This window comes from Callionymus lyra, chromosome 13, assembly GCF_982586985.1.
Source record: "Callionymus lyra chromosome 13, fCalLyr1.hap1.1, whole genome shotgun sequence".
Lineage (NCBI taxonomy): Eukaryota > Metazoa > Chordata > Actinopteri > Syngnathiformes > Callionymidae > Callionymus > Callionymus lyra.
The window spans coordinates 8,305,378-8,322,414 of record NC_141830.1 but is presented as its reverse complement, the minus strand read 5'-3'; the positions used below and the strand labels follow the sequence as shown (position 1 = coordinate 8,322,414).

Genomic DNA, 17,037 nt, shown 5'->3' with positions numbered 1-17,037 from the left:
ATGACGAGGCCTCGTCGTCAGACCGCGAGTGACTAAATCTGACTTTACCTCGGAGAAACATGAAAAACAGTCAGCTACAGGGGGAGGACATGCTGGATATCAGCGGGGGGGGGGAGAGGATGGGGGGGTGAAGAAACAGCCTGGATGATTCACACAGCATGCACCGCTCCAGCTCCAGTCATCTCAGAGCACATGAGTCATGTTTGTCATGCAGCCGCATCGAAGGTGGGGATTGCACAACTTTTTTTTTTCTTCTCTCCATTAGGAATGTTGCCTCGGCGCAAATATTAACCCGATGTCGGAAAAAAAAAACAACGGGCTCTAATGCCTCTTAAAAGGCTCTCTTCGATCACAGGGTTCACCTTTTAACTACTCGGAAGCTGTGAAGCCGCTACAAGAAACCGGCCACGACTTATCGACGCATCCTTCAAGTTGCCCTTTTTATAGACTTTCTTAAAACAACAGCAACAAGGTTTTTTTTTGTTGTCACAGTTGCATTATAGCGTGATCCTGGCAGAGTGACATAGAGTACATAGAGTACTTTTTAAACTTTTAAATCTCAAAATGATACAAAGATTTCACATTTAAACACTGAGCACTAGAGGTGTGTATTGGCAAGAACATGGCGATACGATACGCATCACAATAAAGTGGCAACGATACGATATATTATGATACTGTAGTAACAAGGATATATCTGTCGTATTGTCGAGTACTTGACTCTGGTGTTGCAGAATTTACAGACCACATGACTCTCTTGATGAAGCCGTTACTGCTTTCATTTGTTTTGAAACCAAAATATGTCCAAACCGTACAAATATTGGAGTCCAGTGTATCCTCTTGTCCTCAGTCAAGCCGGGATCTCATGGGATATTATTGTTATTTTAGCTGTAGAGACAATAATCCATAAATAACTATAGTAGAATGTAAAATCTGACTTAAAATGTCGATAAGAAAAATGTACAGTATTGTCGGGAAAAATATTGTGAAATATCGCAGCATCGACATTTTCCAAAACCCTTAGTTAGAAAAGTGTGTCCATAGACACAATTGGAGGAAAAAAAAGCCACATGACTCTTGACGAAGTCGTTACTGCTTTCATTTGTTTTGAAACCAAAATATGTCCAAACATCATCTTTAAAAGCGGCTGGAGTCACTGTATCCTCTCGTATCTCTCATGGGATTTTATTGTTCTTTTTAGCTGTCGAGACAATAATCCATAAATAACTATGGTTGTATGTAAAATCTGACTTAAAATGTCGATAAAAAGAATGTACAGTATTGTGCGAAAGAATATCGTGAAATATTGCAGCATCGACATTTTCTAAATCCCTTAATTAAAAAAAGTGTCCTTAGACACAATTGGAGAAAAAAAAAATCCACGTGACTCTTGACGAAGTCGTAACTGCTTTCCTTTGTTTTGAAACCAAAATATGTCCAAACACAAGCTGCTGGAGTCGACTGTATCCTCTCGTCCTCAGTCATTGCCGGGATCTCATGGGATTTTATTGTCCTTTTTAGCTGTCGAGACAATAATCTATTAATAACTATGGTAGAATGTGAAATCTATTGAATAATCAACCATTAGAAAACAATGGTTGACTTAAAATATGATTTAAAAGCCAAAAGAAACGATACAGTGCTGTCTACTATCAATATAATATCGTGGGAAATAAATTAAATATTGCCATATTGATTTTTTTTCTTCACTGTGTCCTTAGACACACTGCGAATTATTATTTGTATTTACAAAGAGAGGACTTTAAAGCGAAAGAGAGGTTCGACAGCAGACCCAAAGTGCAGCATAACTTTTCCGCTCCACAACACGTCATCAACACGCGACGATCATTTCCAGAAAGTATCTCAAACCAACCGAGGTTGTGTAACAACCAGACGCCGCAACGTGCCGCGTTCACTGCCCGCTCACAACCCCCCGGTACATGTTTCGTGAACTCAGTTGCGTTCAGGGGTCGCTATTTTTTGACACAATAAACATGGGGGAACCCCCCCCCCCCCGGTCCACCTTAAAAAGTAAAAACAAAATCCCTTCAGTGGACAGCTCCGTGGTGCTGAAACGCTCGGAGCGACAAAAACTGTGTGTGAGTGTGTGTCAGTGCGTGTGTGTGTGTGTAGATTTTAACAACACAACGATCTCTTTTGGTGTCACGTTGGTGTGATCCGGCGGATGTTTCGTGGGTCAAAGCAAAAACAAATTGTGTTTTTTCACGTGAAAACATGGCGCCCGCTGCTGCTAAACCCAGCCCTTCATATACAACAGGAGGGCAGTGAACGCACCACCTCGGGACACACACACACACACACTGGGACAGTTTTATGCCTCAAAAATAAGGGGATAAAAGGATGTGTGTGTGATAGGGGGGGGGGGGGTAGGAAGTGAAACACTTCCTCTGACAGCCACACACACGCACGCGCGCCCGCGTGAAGGGACTCACTTCAACATGGACTGTTCCTTCGCGTCCTCCTTCTTCTGCCGGTCCATGACGCCGAGGATGATCTTCCTCTCCTCCTCGGTGAGGTGGCTGAGGTCCGGCATCTCCGGCTGCAGGGCGCCGGGTGCAGCCGCGGTGGCAGCAGCAGGACCAGGACCAGGACCAGGACCAGGGCCAGGGCCGGGGCCGGGGCCGCCCCGGGGCCCTTGTGGAGCGGACATCTTTTTTTTTTTTCTTTTTTTTTTTTACTCACAGTAGTGGCTAAAAAATTAAAAACATTAAAACACAAACGTCAATCCTCTTTTGTCCCCACCCCTCTGGCTGTAAGACACATTCTGCAGCTGGTGCTTTGATGGTGGTGGTGGTGGTGGAGGCTGCAGGCGCCCGTGGATGAATCATGCACAGAATCAAAAAAGAAATATATTCCCAATAAATCGCCGGTAAATTGACATTTAAAAAAAAAAAAAAAAAGAGGCTATGACGGTGATGAAGGGAGGATTCTGAAAGGCGAGTTGACATGTAAACATGGGATTATTTGTCTGCAATGAAAATAAAAAAATAACACTGGTTTTAGAAATGGACGCTCGTGGCTGCTGCAACCTTCAGGTAGTATATTCCCATCCATCCATCCCGTCCAGAGGTTTTTTTTGGGGGGGAATTAAAAAAAAAGGATAAAATATCAAGACGTCTTGCCTCTTATTTCGCAGTCATGTTAAATCCTGTCTATCCCATCGCTGCCATCCTTAAATAGAAAAGGTAGGACGGACATGTTGGGATGATAAAATACAAAATAAAAAAAAAGGATCCGTCCGTTTTTCCCCCTTTTCTTTGGAGGGGGGCCGGGGGTCCTTATCCCTCCTCTGGCAGCTCCTCTTCCGCCAGGTTTGTAATTCTTGCAGATTTCTTAAATGCACTAAAAATGGATGCAACGATAGAGTGAGGGGAGGGGGTGGGGGGGTGGATAGAGCGAGGAGGGGGAGAAAAAAAAGATAGGAAGAGGAGGAGCGATGGAAGCACGTAGATGAAAGGAGAGGACGCTGGATGTTCATTGACAGCAGGCGGACAGCTGCGCGCAAAACACGGACTGGATGTAGGAAACCACGGGGTTATGGATCACTGGATCGGGGGTTTCATAACGTCATGTACCGTGAGAACCAAACCAGTTGAGAGAATATTTGTGATGTTAAAATAAAAAAAAGACGCGGATTCAATTGTTTAAAGGGTCTCGCTTGAACTCCTTGTCAATCCCAGCTACACAGGGCGGGAGAGTCGAGATAGGGGGTGCAAGGAAATAGCGAGTTCCCCCAACATATATCAGTATTTACCAGCACTGTATCGATTAATTTATAAACAAGATATTTGGCTTTAAAATATTTTTTTTTATCATATACCTTTCATGGTTTATATTTTAATAAATACATTTTTTTAAGAATTAACATGCAAATAATCACAGCTTTTTTTGTTAATGTTGCAATTCAGATTCCGCCCGCTAGATGGTAGCAGTCATGACGTCTGCCGCAGCTAAAAGAAAAAAAAAGAAAACCTGCGAGATCCTGGTGATGACTGAGGACGAGAGGATACAGTCGACTCCAGCAGCTTTTAACGCTGATGTTTGGACATATTTTGTTTTCGAAACAAATAAAATCGGTTACAACTCGGTCAAGAGTCATGTGGTCTGTAAATTCTGCAACAACAGTCAAGTACTCGGAAAATACTAACATATTTACCTGTTACTATAGCTTTGAAATATATCGTATCGTTGCCCCCTGTATCATATTTATTTTACCGGAATATTTTTGCCAATACACATACATTATCGGGACACAAGCATACGGTGGAGTCATAAATCACATTTTAAAATATTAAATTAAATATAAATATTAAAAATAATTTATAATCAATACTTAATTACTCAATTTATTTAAATTACAGATTCATTTAGATGCTGTGAAATATTTAAAACGTGTAAGACTAGTTTTATTCCACTTCAGCTCTGAATTAAGGAGCTAAAAAAAAAGGGTAAATATACAGCATAGAAATAAATGATGTGGTCGAACCTCTTGAGGCTCATCAACTTAATATTGTTGCGATCTAAGATGCGATAAGATCGTCCCAGGCTGCGGCGCCGATAGGATTTGAGGGACAACATTAAGAGGATCAAGCCTCATTATGTCGGTGAGTTAATCAGCTTCAAGCCGACGTGGACAAGTGTGCGCTCGCTTTAGATCACCTGTGATTCCCATAATCACAGCGAGACAACAAAAAAACGCAGTAGGAGCAAGAAAAAAAGAAAAAACTGTAATCCCTCAAATTTGCAAACAAAGCAAATGTATTTCTGTAATTATTCTCACCCAATATTAAACACAGGAATATGGAAGTAAACCGGAATGTTAAATGGTGTATTGTCAAATGGTAATACTTTTGAGGTTTTTTTTATTAAAAATTGATTAAAAAACAATTAATCTTTGTATTAACTTTAATTCTATCTATTTTGAAACGTTACCCCTTGCATTTGTTAAACAAAATGTACATTGCATTTGAATTATTGGTGTTAAAATATGAAACTATATTTTATTTTATATTTAATTTGCTGCCAACATAAATTCAATATTAAATTATTGGTAAAAGCAAAACAGCGTCAAGCTTCTGGATCAAACTTTCAGCAAATCAATTTTGCCTATTTTTAAAGACATATGGAATATATTATGTAAATAAACTCAATCATTTAATTCTGTGGCTCGTACTTATTGTACATAAAGCAGACGACCTCGTCATTGAATAGACCTAGACTTGTAAGACTTGGAACTTTTCAACCCAAACATATTTACAAACGATCCGCATTCTATTCAAAAGAATAACCTAGTACTAGTAGTGCTAGTATTAGTAAAGTCTATAGTAGGAGACGTTCAGACAGGCCAAGACAAAAAGGTGATGCAGGAACATGAGCTTTAGCTCAAATACTTTAATAATAATAACCAAGGCCATGTTTTAAAGAATTAAAAAAGAAAAATGTACCTTTTTCTTTGACTTCAGTCACTTTCATTTTTCACCACGAGCCAGAGGAAATAAATTCTTTATCCACTAAAGCATCTTTAAAACATGAATGTGTGTAAAAAAACATTTAATAACAACAAAGGATCCTCTTTCAATGCATTTATTTGACTTCCGCCACGACGTGCTTCTTCTTCTCCGACAGCAGCGGAACACTTCCTGGTCTGCTGTGCTGCCGCACGTTCTTCTCTCTGGCAGAAAAAAAAACAAGGAAACGGAAAAAAGGTGTTGATTTAACATCTACGTCAAGGGCTGCACCAAATGAACCGTGGAAATAATGCATAAACCGCCAGACGGTAAATCATTCATAGTCCGGACACAAGTGTGACGTCCTGCCGGCGATTAAAAGGAAACGCCGAGCGAGGCCGTGAATCACCGACTGAAACCGATCAATCCTGCAGACTGTGACCGAGGTGGAGGATCTGTGAGAGCCTCTGCTCATCATCACACACTTTTAAATAGAGAAGGAGCAGGAATGATACGCACTTTCTTCGGCGGGCGTCTCTCATGACCCTCAGCTCCCTGGTCTCCGTGAAGATGGACTTGGGGAGATGCCGGTGTTGGGCGATGCGTTTGATCTTCGGGTGGTGCCGGAACTTCTCCTTCAGCTTGGCGTCGTAATTTGCAGCCGCTTTCTCCCTGTGCACCATCTGGTGAGGACAGGAAGGTAACAGTCAATATCTGAAGAACACAACACCATCACGTCATTCCAGGTGATCTTAAAAGGAAGATCTGGAAACAAAATATGTATTAGTATTAGCAAGAAGCTAATGCAGGTGCTAACCCTTGCTAAAACAGATACATATGTTATTTATTTTATTCGAGCTAATACACAGTTTATAAATTCCTTTTTCGATTTATTTGTGATTTAATGCATTAGCTTCTTGCTAATGCTAATAGATATGTTGATATTTTACAGAGCTCTTAAAAGGATACTAGAATAGAAGCATTAAGGTAATCTTAACACAAGTTCTGTATTAGCATCTTGCTAATGCTAAGACACATCTTGATATTTTACATTCCAGGTGATCTTAAAAGGATATTAGAATAGAAGCATGAAGCGAACACAAATTTGGTATTAGCATCTTGCTAACGCTGACACACATCTTGGCATATTTTGATATTTTACAGAGCTCTTAAAAGGATACTAGAATAGAAGCATTAAGGTAATGCTAACACAAATTCTGTATTAGCATCTTGCTAATGCTAAGACAAATCTTGATATTTTACATTCCAGGTGATCTTAAAAGGATATTAGAATAGAAGCATGAAGCTAACACAAATTTGGTATTAGCATCTTGCTAACGCTGACACACATCTTGGCATATTTTGATATTTTACAGAGCTCTTAAAATGATATTAGAATAGAAGCATTAAGGTAATGCTAACACAAATTATGTATTAGCATCTTGCTAATGCTAAGACACATCTTGATATTTTACATTCCAGGTGATCTTAAAAGGATAATAAAATAGAAGCATGAAGGTAATGCCAACATAAATTTGGTATAAGCTTCTTGCTAACGCTAACACATATTTTGGCTAATTTCATATTTTACATTCCAGGTGATATTAAAAGGATATTAGAATAGAAGCATGAAGCTAATATCAACACAATTTTGGTATTAGCTTCTTGCTAATGCGAAGACACATTTTGGCAAATTTCATATTTTACATTCCAGGTGATATTAAAAGGATATTAGAATAGAAGCATCTTGCTAATGCTAACACAAATTTGGTATAAGCTTCTTGCTAACGCTAACACACATTTTGGCACATTTCATATTTTACATTCCAGGTGATATTAAAAGGATATTAGAATAGAAGCATGAAGCTAATGCTAACACAATTTTGGTATAAGCTTCTTGCTAACGCTACGACACATTTTGGCATATTCTGATATTTACATTCCAGGTGATATTAATGGGTATTAGAATAGAAGCATGAAGGTAATGCTAAAACAAATTTGATATTAGCTTCTTGAAAATGCTAATACATATGACATTTGGATATTTAAAATTCCAGGCGAGTTAAAAGGGTTGATTTCGACTTAAAATAATGATTAGCATTAGCAAAAAGCTAATGGATTGGCATCTTGCTTATTCTACCACAATTTGATATTCGTGGTTTATATTTCACAATCCACGTGATCTTTACAGTACATGTATTATCAATAGAAACATTCTAATGAATATTAATCAGCTTCTTGCCAATACTTAATACACATTTGGATCCATTTTAATATTTTTTACATCTCATGATCCAGCAATGTTTTGAGCCAGTCCTTCATGTCTGGTGAAGCAGAAACACGACACCGTGGATCAGTGCAGAGTTCACAGAAAAAGAGCTCCCAGTGGAAATGACTCGGTGGCGACTGGACGTAACTAGTTTCACGAGTTGAAGTGACATCATCATCATGAGTTTAAACCACGAGGGGATTTCTTATCGTAAACATTCCCCCAGAGTGTTTACTCATGCTCTGAAACTGCAACAAGGCTTATAAACCAATCAATTTGCCCCGTTTTAGTGATCTCGAAACATTTATTTTTTGTTTTTTTGCTTTGATACAGTCGACTCCAGCAGCTCTTGAAGCTGATGTTCTGTCAGGTTGATATCTGGTCTTGGCGGCAGCTGCACGAGGAAGGCTTTTATTCTAATTAGAAGCAATGATTAGTCTTTGATTTAATTTGAAGGAGAACATTTGGTTAGACGCCGATCCTAGTGGTTAAAATAGATCATTTGAAATAAAATTAAAAGAGCCATCTCTGCCTGACCGCGCAACTTTTTTTCCATCACATTTGTTTAAAATAAATGACCTGCAAATAGGCTGTTTATTTAGATTTTGCCAAGTCAGCAACTATCATAATTATTAGTTTATTAATTGTTTGATAATAGGAGGATGTATTAATGATTAACTATATAATGATTATTATTATTATTATATATTTTGTACATACATTATAAAGTGTATATTATAAAATGTATATAATTATTATATAATAAGGTCAATAGAAGTCAAAGTAACACTATAAAAGGATCACATACAGGCATTTCTAACAGCTACCGCTAAATAATTTCTATACGTTCATTTTATTTTTTTAAGATACTTTTTGTCCACATTTTGGGGGTTTCCGTCTTTACCCACAAAATATTTATATTTTTTGGTCACTCACACACACACAATATATATATATATATATAAAAAGAAAGTCAATAGTGATTTATGGCCCCACAACAGTATATAATGTGGCCCCTTCGGAAATCCATTTTTCCATCGTTGCTCGATTTAATCCCAGCATTAACCCATTAAATTGTACGAGTCAAACTCAAGGTCTGTAAAATCGTGTTTAAAAAAAACTTGCTATAACTTCAATTTGAAATACTAAAAACAGCTTCTTAAACAAGTTAAATGTAGAAAACGCAAGGTGAGTCATTTAGTCGAGGAACGCAGAAACGCTATGGAGTGAAAAAAAAAAAAAAAACTGCGAGGAAGAACATGAAGCAGCAGATAGAAACGTCCAATCGGATGCTTCAAAAGCTGACAAACGTTTGATTCAGCATTTCAACGTTTCTTGATAATTAAATAGCCTTTTAATGCAACTTGATTGTTGATGCTTCATTAAGCTCAGAGTGGGCTTTAAGTGATTGGACCGATTCAAAGTGCTGATAGGAGCAGGCCTCGTCTGATCTCTTTAAGTGCAATGCTGCGAATAAATCTTCGCTCGCACAGTGACAGTGAAACAAGTGCCAAAAGTGAGCCTCGCTCTGAACTTGCATTAAGAGAATCAGCACGAGCCGATCCGATTAGGAATGAAGGATGTCTGCCGGAGACGCCATCCATCTCACTTATTCCGTCATAACTGGTATTTGGGGCACTGGAACACTTCCTGGAGTTATAAAAGAGAATCATGTCGGACTCGGCGTGACGTTAAATAACAGACGGCGCTCAATTTTATCATCGACTGTATATGAGGCAAGCGTTTCAGCAGGGGTGTGACTGGGATCTTGAGCTCCCTCTAAAGTCACATGGAGAAACTACATGCGTCTAAAACCGCTCATCAATAGACAATGTGATGTGTACCCAAGCAATGACAAACTTCTTTCTTCCAATTCAAGCATGATAAAAATAAAAAAATTACCATAATAAATTATTAAATTAAGAATTTGGCTCGTTTTGATAACTTTCTACACAATTCACTTTGTAAATAGTAAAACAAAACAATATACAAGCGTTTAGGACGACACAAATTATGTTGAAAAATTAAATAATCGTGTACCTTGCCTGAGGATAAATCAAGAGTTTCTTTCATGATCGCAGACCTTAACATATTTTTAATGAATGAAACACTTGATAATAACATTAGTAGTGACAGAGAATGAGTCGTGCTACATTAATAAAATGCCAACTTTATCTGAACCGTGTTAAACACAACTTAAAGTTAGTTTGTAAAGCATTTAATGTAGTTATGACCTAAACTAGTCACAATTAATCATCAATAATCCCTTAATTATTGAAAATAAACCACAAAATAAGAGTTAAAATAAGATCTTATTTCAAAGGTTTAAAAAAATAAACATAAATTAAAAATGTATCGCAATATATATATCGATATTTTCTTAAACCACTGTATGATAGGTCTGTATAAATCAGAATACGTATATTTGCATTATAACATAATTGTGGCCAACAGATCAACTAACACAAGTAGGGCTCAACGATATTTGAAAATAATACATTGGGATTATTTTCTAATATATTGTGATTTTAAATGCGATTTTCTATTTTCAATGTCCTCTTTTTTATGCATTTCTTCCATCAAATAGAATAAATAATTAACTTTACAGTAAAATGTATTTATTTGCGATTGTTAAGATAAAGTTAATAAGCATTTTTTAAGATAAAGGCAAATTAAAGATGCATTGAAATAAAGGGAGAAAGTTAATTTAGTTACTTTAACTACAGCTGTAAACAGACATAGTAAATAAATATAATAAATTCAATGAAAATAGGTTAGGTTAGGTAGAACTTTATTGATCTGAAATTGTTTAATAGTTTAAATACTAATGCCAAAAAGTGCTAAAAGTGTGGTGTAAATATATTCATTAATAATAAATCATACTTATGTGTTTTTTGACGGCTCGGAAATGAAATAAACATAACATTAAACAAAATCGCAACCTTTGCAATACAATAATTTTTTTTTATCCCCATTATATCGCGGATGCGTTTAACCATTCAATTCTAATCACAACTACATGCACCAGTAATAAAAATGTTGTTATTTTCACGTTGGTAGAGCAAAATCCCCAAATGGTATTGACCGAACCCCTATAATCAAGGCCACCTCCCACTCTCACTCTTAAAACGACCGCACCTCAAGACCCTGTTCAATTCCTGCATTACAAGGCTAAACGCTAAAACACGAGCGTGCTGCTTCACGGCACACTGCCGCCAACTGACCCCATCGTGCCAAGTCCCGCACCGAACTCACTGAAAGCTTATCCACCAAAGTCAGCATCGATAAAGTGAGCTGGCACGGCTCGGCCTCTCACTCCTGGCAGAGTCGCACACTTTTGGAACGAGACCGAGTTTGTGGACGCAGCGAAGTGAATGTGTCTTAATTCGAGATCAATACAGTTAAAAGGTTCCGTTAATGTCACATTACAAAAAAAAAAAAAATGATATTATCTATGATCCAAGAAAAGATAAGACTAACTCACCACTCCCAATTTCTCAGATGCATCCGCTTTCCACAGTCGGATGTTCATTTCATCGGAGCCGCTCAGGATGTACTTGTTGTCCGACGACCACTTGACACAGATGACGTGCTGCATGCGCTTGGTGTGGTACACCTCCCTGGAGAGGAAAGACACTTTTTAAAACACTGACATGTAGAAAATATAATATTCAATTATATATACACTTTTACTTCTTATTGTTTTTTTAAAATATTTTAAAACATGTGCATGTTGCTACGGTCACAACTCAAACATATAGTCTGTGGGAAGAATGAAAGAATATCTGAACCACTAATAAATGATAAATAAATAAATGAACCTGAAAAAGTTTAATCAAATAAAAGCTTAAATATCTATGTTTGCCATTTGTCCCATTTCACCTAAAATAGATTTATAATGAAAATGTGCTTAACCCCTTCATCAGTTGTAATCCAGATTATTTCTATTGAGTTTATTTTAATACCAAAACATTATTTGCACCATTTAAATTATTACATTGCATTATTTAAAACATTTATTTGTTATATATATATATATATATATATATAGCATTATTTATTTATTAAATTATTACATTGCAATATTTAAAACATTCATGTATTTAATCTGTTTATATTATATTGCTCTATGTATATTTATACATTTATTTTATTGATTAATTTTATTTACTTATATTTATACCACCCTTTGCTTTTTAAACAGTTGCCAAGCAACGAAATTTCATTGCCAGTTTTTCACTGCTGTGTTCTTCTGTGCAGTGACAATAAAGAAAGACTAAAGTCTAATTATAAAATTGTCAGATTTTTTAATCAGTTTAATAATAGAGTAAATGAATTAATTAACCTGTAGTTACCATTCAAGCAAGACAATACTGTCGGGAAATGATGTGGCTTCATGTGAGCAGATTCTGGCATCTTAAAAATGTCCTCTCCAAGAGTATGTAAAGTTACTTTGATTGTATGTTTTGTAGCCACTTTGTCACGCGTCAGAACTTCAACCCACCTGCTGCGAACTTGGTCCTTTTCGAAAATCCGGATGCTTTTGTCAAAGCTGGCAGACACGAACTCCCTGCCGGTGGGAGAATAGTCGACATCCAGCACTGCGGACACGTGGTCCGTGTGGACGGTGATGGGCTCGTTCAGGTATCTCATGTCATACGTGTAAAGGCTGGTGAGACACAAACGCATAAATCAACGGATCAGGAACATGTTTACGTCGAGTATTTGGTGTCATATGGGTTTCTGTGATGCATGTACTCACTTGTAGTCTTCATTGCAAGATGTGAAATAATACGCTTCCATCGGGTTCCAGCATAAAGTATTGCTTTTCATCGTCATGATGACCTGGTGATGGATGCAGGTTTTAACACCAGAGAAGCAACACATTCTTTTTTAAGAGTTTAACTAGACAAACTAAATACCTTCTTCAGTGGTGCGGACTCCCTCATGTCGTACAGCACGATACTTCTGTCTGAAGCACAGCTGGCAAGAAGGTCAGTCTGACAGAAAGAGTACATGATGATGTCACAACCCTAATATAGAATTAAAGCAACCTAGTTTTACCTTAATACACCAGCAGACTTTAACATGGATCCTACACCTTAATGAACTCAAGATGTTTTTAAGACTTTATTTACCATTTGAATTGTTTTTTTTAAGAAGAACTCCACAATCAACCAAAATTGGAAGATGGAAAAACATTAATAATGATTCAAGAAAAATGTTGACTGTGCAGACAATTTAATTCACACCTTTTTTCGTAGTTGCTACATGAACCACATTGAAGTAGAACAGCAATGCGCATCTTCTCCGAGATTAGTAGTTCCACTTGTGTGCATCAATCTGTATTTTTATTAATACTAATTTAATACCAAAGTATTTTGAGATTCAAAACTAACAGAAATTACATCAAGTAATCAAGTGTTCTATGAAGGTAAATGGCACATTTTTGCACATTTTGTTATATATATATATATATATATATATATATGAAAGTATTTATATTTATGTCATTGATGGTCCTTCATGGTGTTCACATTAGATTCATACATTAAAATTAGTTTTAAAACACAAGAATGCCAATCAAGGCCTTATATTTAGATTCATGAATTTAATGCCCTTTAAGACTTTTTAAAGAATCCACAGGAACCATAAAACATGGTCATAAAATGTACTGAAACTGAATCTCGTCTTCACTCGCCACATTGATAGCAATACGTTGTGGAGATGTAAAGTGCACCATCTACTGGCTACTGATAACATTACAACACATCAGCGTTAACATAGTCAACGTATTAATCAGAATCACGTTTAGTGCCAGTAGCGAAAAAACAAAGTGGTCTCACGAATAAAGAATTTAACATCTCCCGTTTGTTTCGGTCTCAAACTTCCCCCCCCCCCCCCAATTAATTTTATTTTGGACAGCTGACGTGAAATCAATAATGGCTACTTTATTTTCTTATATGTCTTTGTCACACAGACTCAAAGAAAGCATGTAAACGACCAGAAAATTCATTTGTTCAAAACAATTTGTTTAAACACTTTTCCCGAAGGAGACCTCCTGAGGGATCAATAAAGTTTTACCTTACCTTTTACCTTACCCCCCCCCCCCACAAAAAAAACAACAAACAAAAACCCTCATAAAAACACAAAAAGAAAGAAAGAAAGTATGATTTCAGTTGCATTTTCTCCCTAAACGTGTCCTAAGCATGCATTAGTCTAAAAATCGATTTCACGAGGACAAATGTATAAGAACAAGCTTTACCTCTACAGGGTTGTACCGCACGCAGCTAAAACTGTCCATCCCCCACGTGAAAGAGCGAATGGGGCTGCTCCGCTGCTCATCCCAAATGTCCACCTGCTGACCACATGTGGCGAAAACCCCGTCTCTCTGGTGATGGTCCAGTCCAGTGTAAACTGTCTGCAAGATAACAATGCAGCAGTCCAGACATTAGAGAATATTTTTCAGCATAATTGATTAGAAAGATGCCATTTTACTTAACAATCAAGTTGTTTTTTTAAGTCACCGTACCTTTCCGAGAATCGTGTTGAGAGGCTCCTCTTCTTCTCCATACCCTGGTGTCTCCATCGTCCACTGCTTGATGGTCTTATCATTTCCCACCTGTCATTGAATTGTCAAAACAAACGTCGCTTGAGATGAGCTCTCGATATATAAAACAAAACATAATAGTAACACAAGACGTAATGCATGAATAGTCACCGAGAAAAAGGAGGTGCCACAGAACCGGACCACGAGTCCCCGGACAAAACCTTCATGTGCTTGGAGAGTTCGGACACATTCCCTCTTGGTTAGATTCCACACTTTAACCTTGAAAAGAATAATAGTCATGTAGTTAAGCTTGTAGAGATGAATCGGGGATTACGGCCAAATATGTACCTCTCCGTCGCATGAGCCAGAGAGCAGAGTGGAGAGACTCTTGGTGTGTTTGGCCATGCAGTTGATGCCATCTCGGTGACCGTCCAAGGAGGCTAGAAAAGGCTTGGCGAAGACCCTTTCCAGCTTTGTGGCATTAAGAGCTCTTGTGTACTCTCGGCACACCTCAAATGGGTGGAGTGTCGGGTCATAGTTCCTCTGGACTGAGTAGAGGAAATATTTCATTAACTCACAGGTTATTTTGACATGACAAGGTTAAAATAAAAAAAAGAAATCAATACGACATAATGAATTGCATGTGTATCATGTATGGAAAGTCATTTTATTGTTTATTGTAAAACCATGAACACTGGAAATGTATCTGCAGTTAAATTATTCTATCAAAAAGTTAAAAAATAAGTGGCAGTTTAGTTTGTGGGCAAAACGTTTAATCCATAAACAAATGAATCTTCTGATATTTTGATAAATGCATTTCTTGATTATTTTTGTTATTTTGTTATTAATATAAGAATCTGCTGCCAATCAGCGTGTTTCACATTTGATGGAGCAATCTGAAAAGCAGCCGGACCAATGAACACAAAAATACTGACGTAGACGACATGTCATAGTTTATGAAGAATAACAAATTGATATTATTATTATATTAATATTATATTGATATTGAACAAGTACACCTGCAATAATTCTCAGACAACATTTTCCAAATTTTCACTCCACAAAACTCACTTGCAAATCATCCAAGTGAGTAAAATATTAATCTGAATCCCTATTACAATATAAGTAATGTATTTATCTGCGAGTCTGCCAAATATATATTTAATTGATTGATTCTAGTAGTTTTTTAAGACCTGCTGATCGCCTGGTCGAGTCTGACCAGCTATGATTACTTAAATTTCTTGCATTTAATCAATAAAAAATATATATAATCTTTGCTTTAGATCACCATTGCTGTATTTTTAAACAACCTTATGTGCGTTTGTCTGATCCGATCTATTAACTTGATTTTTTTGATGCATATTTTGATACAAATTTCTTAATTGAATGTGAATTAATTGATTACAAATTATTTAAATAATTCCTACATAAGAATCCTCTTTTTTACTTTGTTTCTTAGAGTAGCAACATTTTTAGATGACACCAATCTTTTTAAATCGGGCAAATATTAAACAAGTTATGACATATTGACTTAGAATTAAGGATGTTGACCGGAAATTAGTTGAGTTTCACCCGTTTTTATTATCCATAAATTCCTTATTATTTATCTGTGTGAAAATTATATTTTTTATCATTGAAATAGTCTTTAACACTGGTTTTATATAATCCAATTCATCTTTAAAATGTTACACACACACACACACACACACACACACACCTACTTTAAGAAAAGGTCATTTGTAAAGCAACTTTCTAGACCAAGGTCACAAAGCGCTTGAACTATCAAAAACAATACACAGTTAAAACATATACTTTAAAAAAGGTCAAGACACATAAGACAAACACAGGAGTTCCAGAAAAATCAGGGGTAAAAGCACAAATAAAAAGGTCTTAAGATGTTTCTTGAAGATCAGTAGATCCATCAAACGCACAGTAGATTCTGATCCACAGACCTCAGAGCCTGAGCTGGGGTGTAAGGCTGGATCAGATCACTGACCATGAATAGATCTGAATGTAAGAACCAGAATTTGAATTCCTAATTTGATCCTTAAAGAAACTAGCAGCCAGAGAAGAGTTAAAAGGATCAGGGAACTATAAGTTATTTTACTAGAACAGCTCAGAATTCTCACTGCAGGCGAGACAACTCCTTCTTGTTTAGACATCAAAATAAACTGTTACAATAGTCTAAACAAAAGACACAAACTCATGGATAAAAATCTCCAGATCTTGTTGTAACATAATTTTCCTAAGTTTAGAGATTTATCTCAGTTGAAGGAAACAGTTGTGATATCAGATGGGGTGAAAATGTATGTATCGAGTGTCTGTGTATTATTGTATCATTGTTTGTTTGGCAAAAGAACTTTCAGAATAACCATTAGGCCAAAATATAATAACTAGGAGTCAGGAAAGCAGGCTAAACATCAGTAGCTAATGCTAACATCAGAAGCTTTACCTCGGTGCAGGTCTAGTTTGGTCTCCCGGATGTAGTCGTCCGGGTTCCTCGAGAGGACTTTAACCTTCATTCGGAGACCAGACGAGGATATTAATTAATAAAGAATATAAAAACGATTTGAATCTAAGCGAGTCTGCAGCGGTTCAGCACGTCCATGTGTTGTGGGAGTAACCGCAATGCATCATGGACTAAGAACGTGTTGCGTTACGTCAGAGGTCGGCCTGTTTAAATTCGCGTCAAGTTAAAATGGTAAGGAGACGGTCAATATAGTACTAAACAAATAAATACTGGTAATCGT

The 17,037-nt window shown here is 36.9% G+C and overlaps 2 protein-coding genes across 2 annotated transcripts in view; both read right to left on the bottom strand.

Annotated features, from left to right (window-relative positions):
* rims2a (regulating synaptic membrane exocytosis 2a) overlaps positions 1-2,692 on the bottom strand; it is a 156,327-nt gene extending 153,635 nt beyond the window's left edge. The window contains exons 1-2 of the mRNA XM_087805331.1: positions 2,623-2,692; positions 2,454-2,574 (exon numbers count right to left, since the gene is read on the bottom strand). Coding sequence (XP_087661457.1) covers positions 2,454-2,574; positions 2,623-2,671 — 170 coding nt within the window. The 5' untranslated portion in view covers positions 2,672-2,692. The remainder of the gene's footprint in view (positions 1-2,453; positions 2,575-2,622) is intronic.
* A 2,896-nt stretch (positions 2,693-5,588) lies between these two features.
* dcaf13 (ddb1 and cul4 associated factor 13) lies at positions 5,589-16,908 on the bottom strand. The gene is made up of 11 exons (XM_087805540.1): positions 16,740-16,908; positions 14,636-14,835; positions 14,459-14,566; positions 14,270-14,359; positions 14,003-14,158; positions 12,660-12,737; positions 12,500-12,582; positions 12,242-12,406; positions 11,222-11,357; positions 5,988-6,151; positions 5,589-5,692 (listed from the first exon to the last, which is right to left on the bottom strand). The coding sequence occupies exons 1-11, from the start codon at positions 16,807-16,809 to the stop codon at positions 5,605-5,607; spliced, it is 1,338 nt and encodes a 445-aa protein (XP_087661666.1). The 5' UTR covers positions 16,810-16,908; the 3' UTR covers positions 5,589-5,604.
* Positions 16,909-17,037: the final 129 nt, after the last annotated feature.

What these genes read in the sequence shown, in the direction of transcription:
- dcaf13 (XM_087805540.1), bottom strand. Translation starts at nt 16,809, where the DNA reads ATGAAGGTTAAAGTCCTCTCGAGGAACCCGGACGACTACATCCGGGAG. An exon ending in AGTCCGCACCACTGAAGAAG is followed by an intron (nt 12,583 to 12,659) that starts GTATTTAGTTTG and finishes ATCCATCACCAG; the next exon opens with GTCATCATGACGATGAAAAG. An exon ending in TCTTGCAATGAAGACTACAA is followed by an intron (nt 12,407 to 12,499) that starts GTGAGTACATGC and finishes GTGTCTCACCAG; the next exon opens with CCTTTACACGTATGACATGA.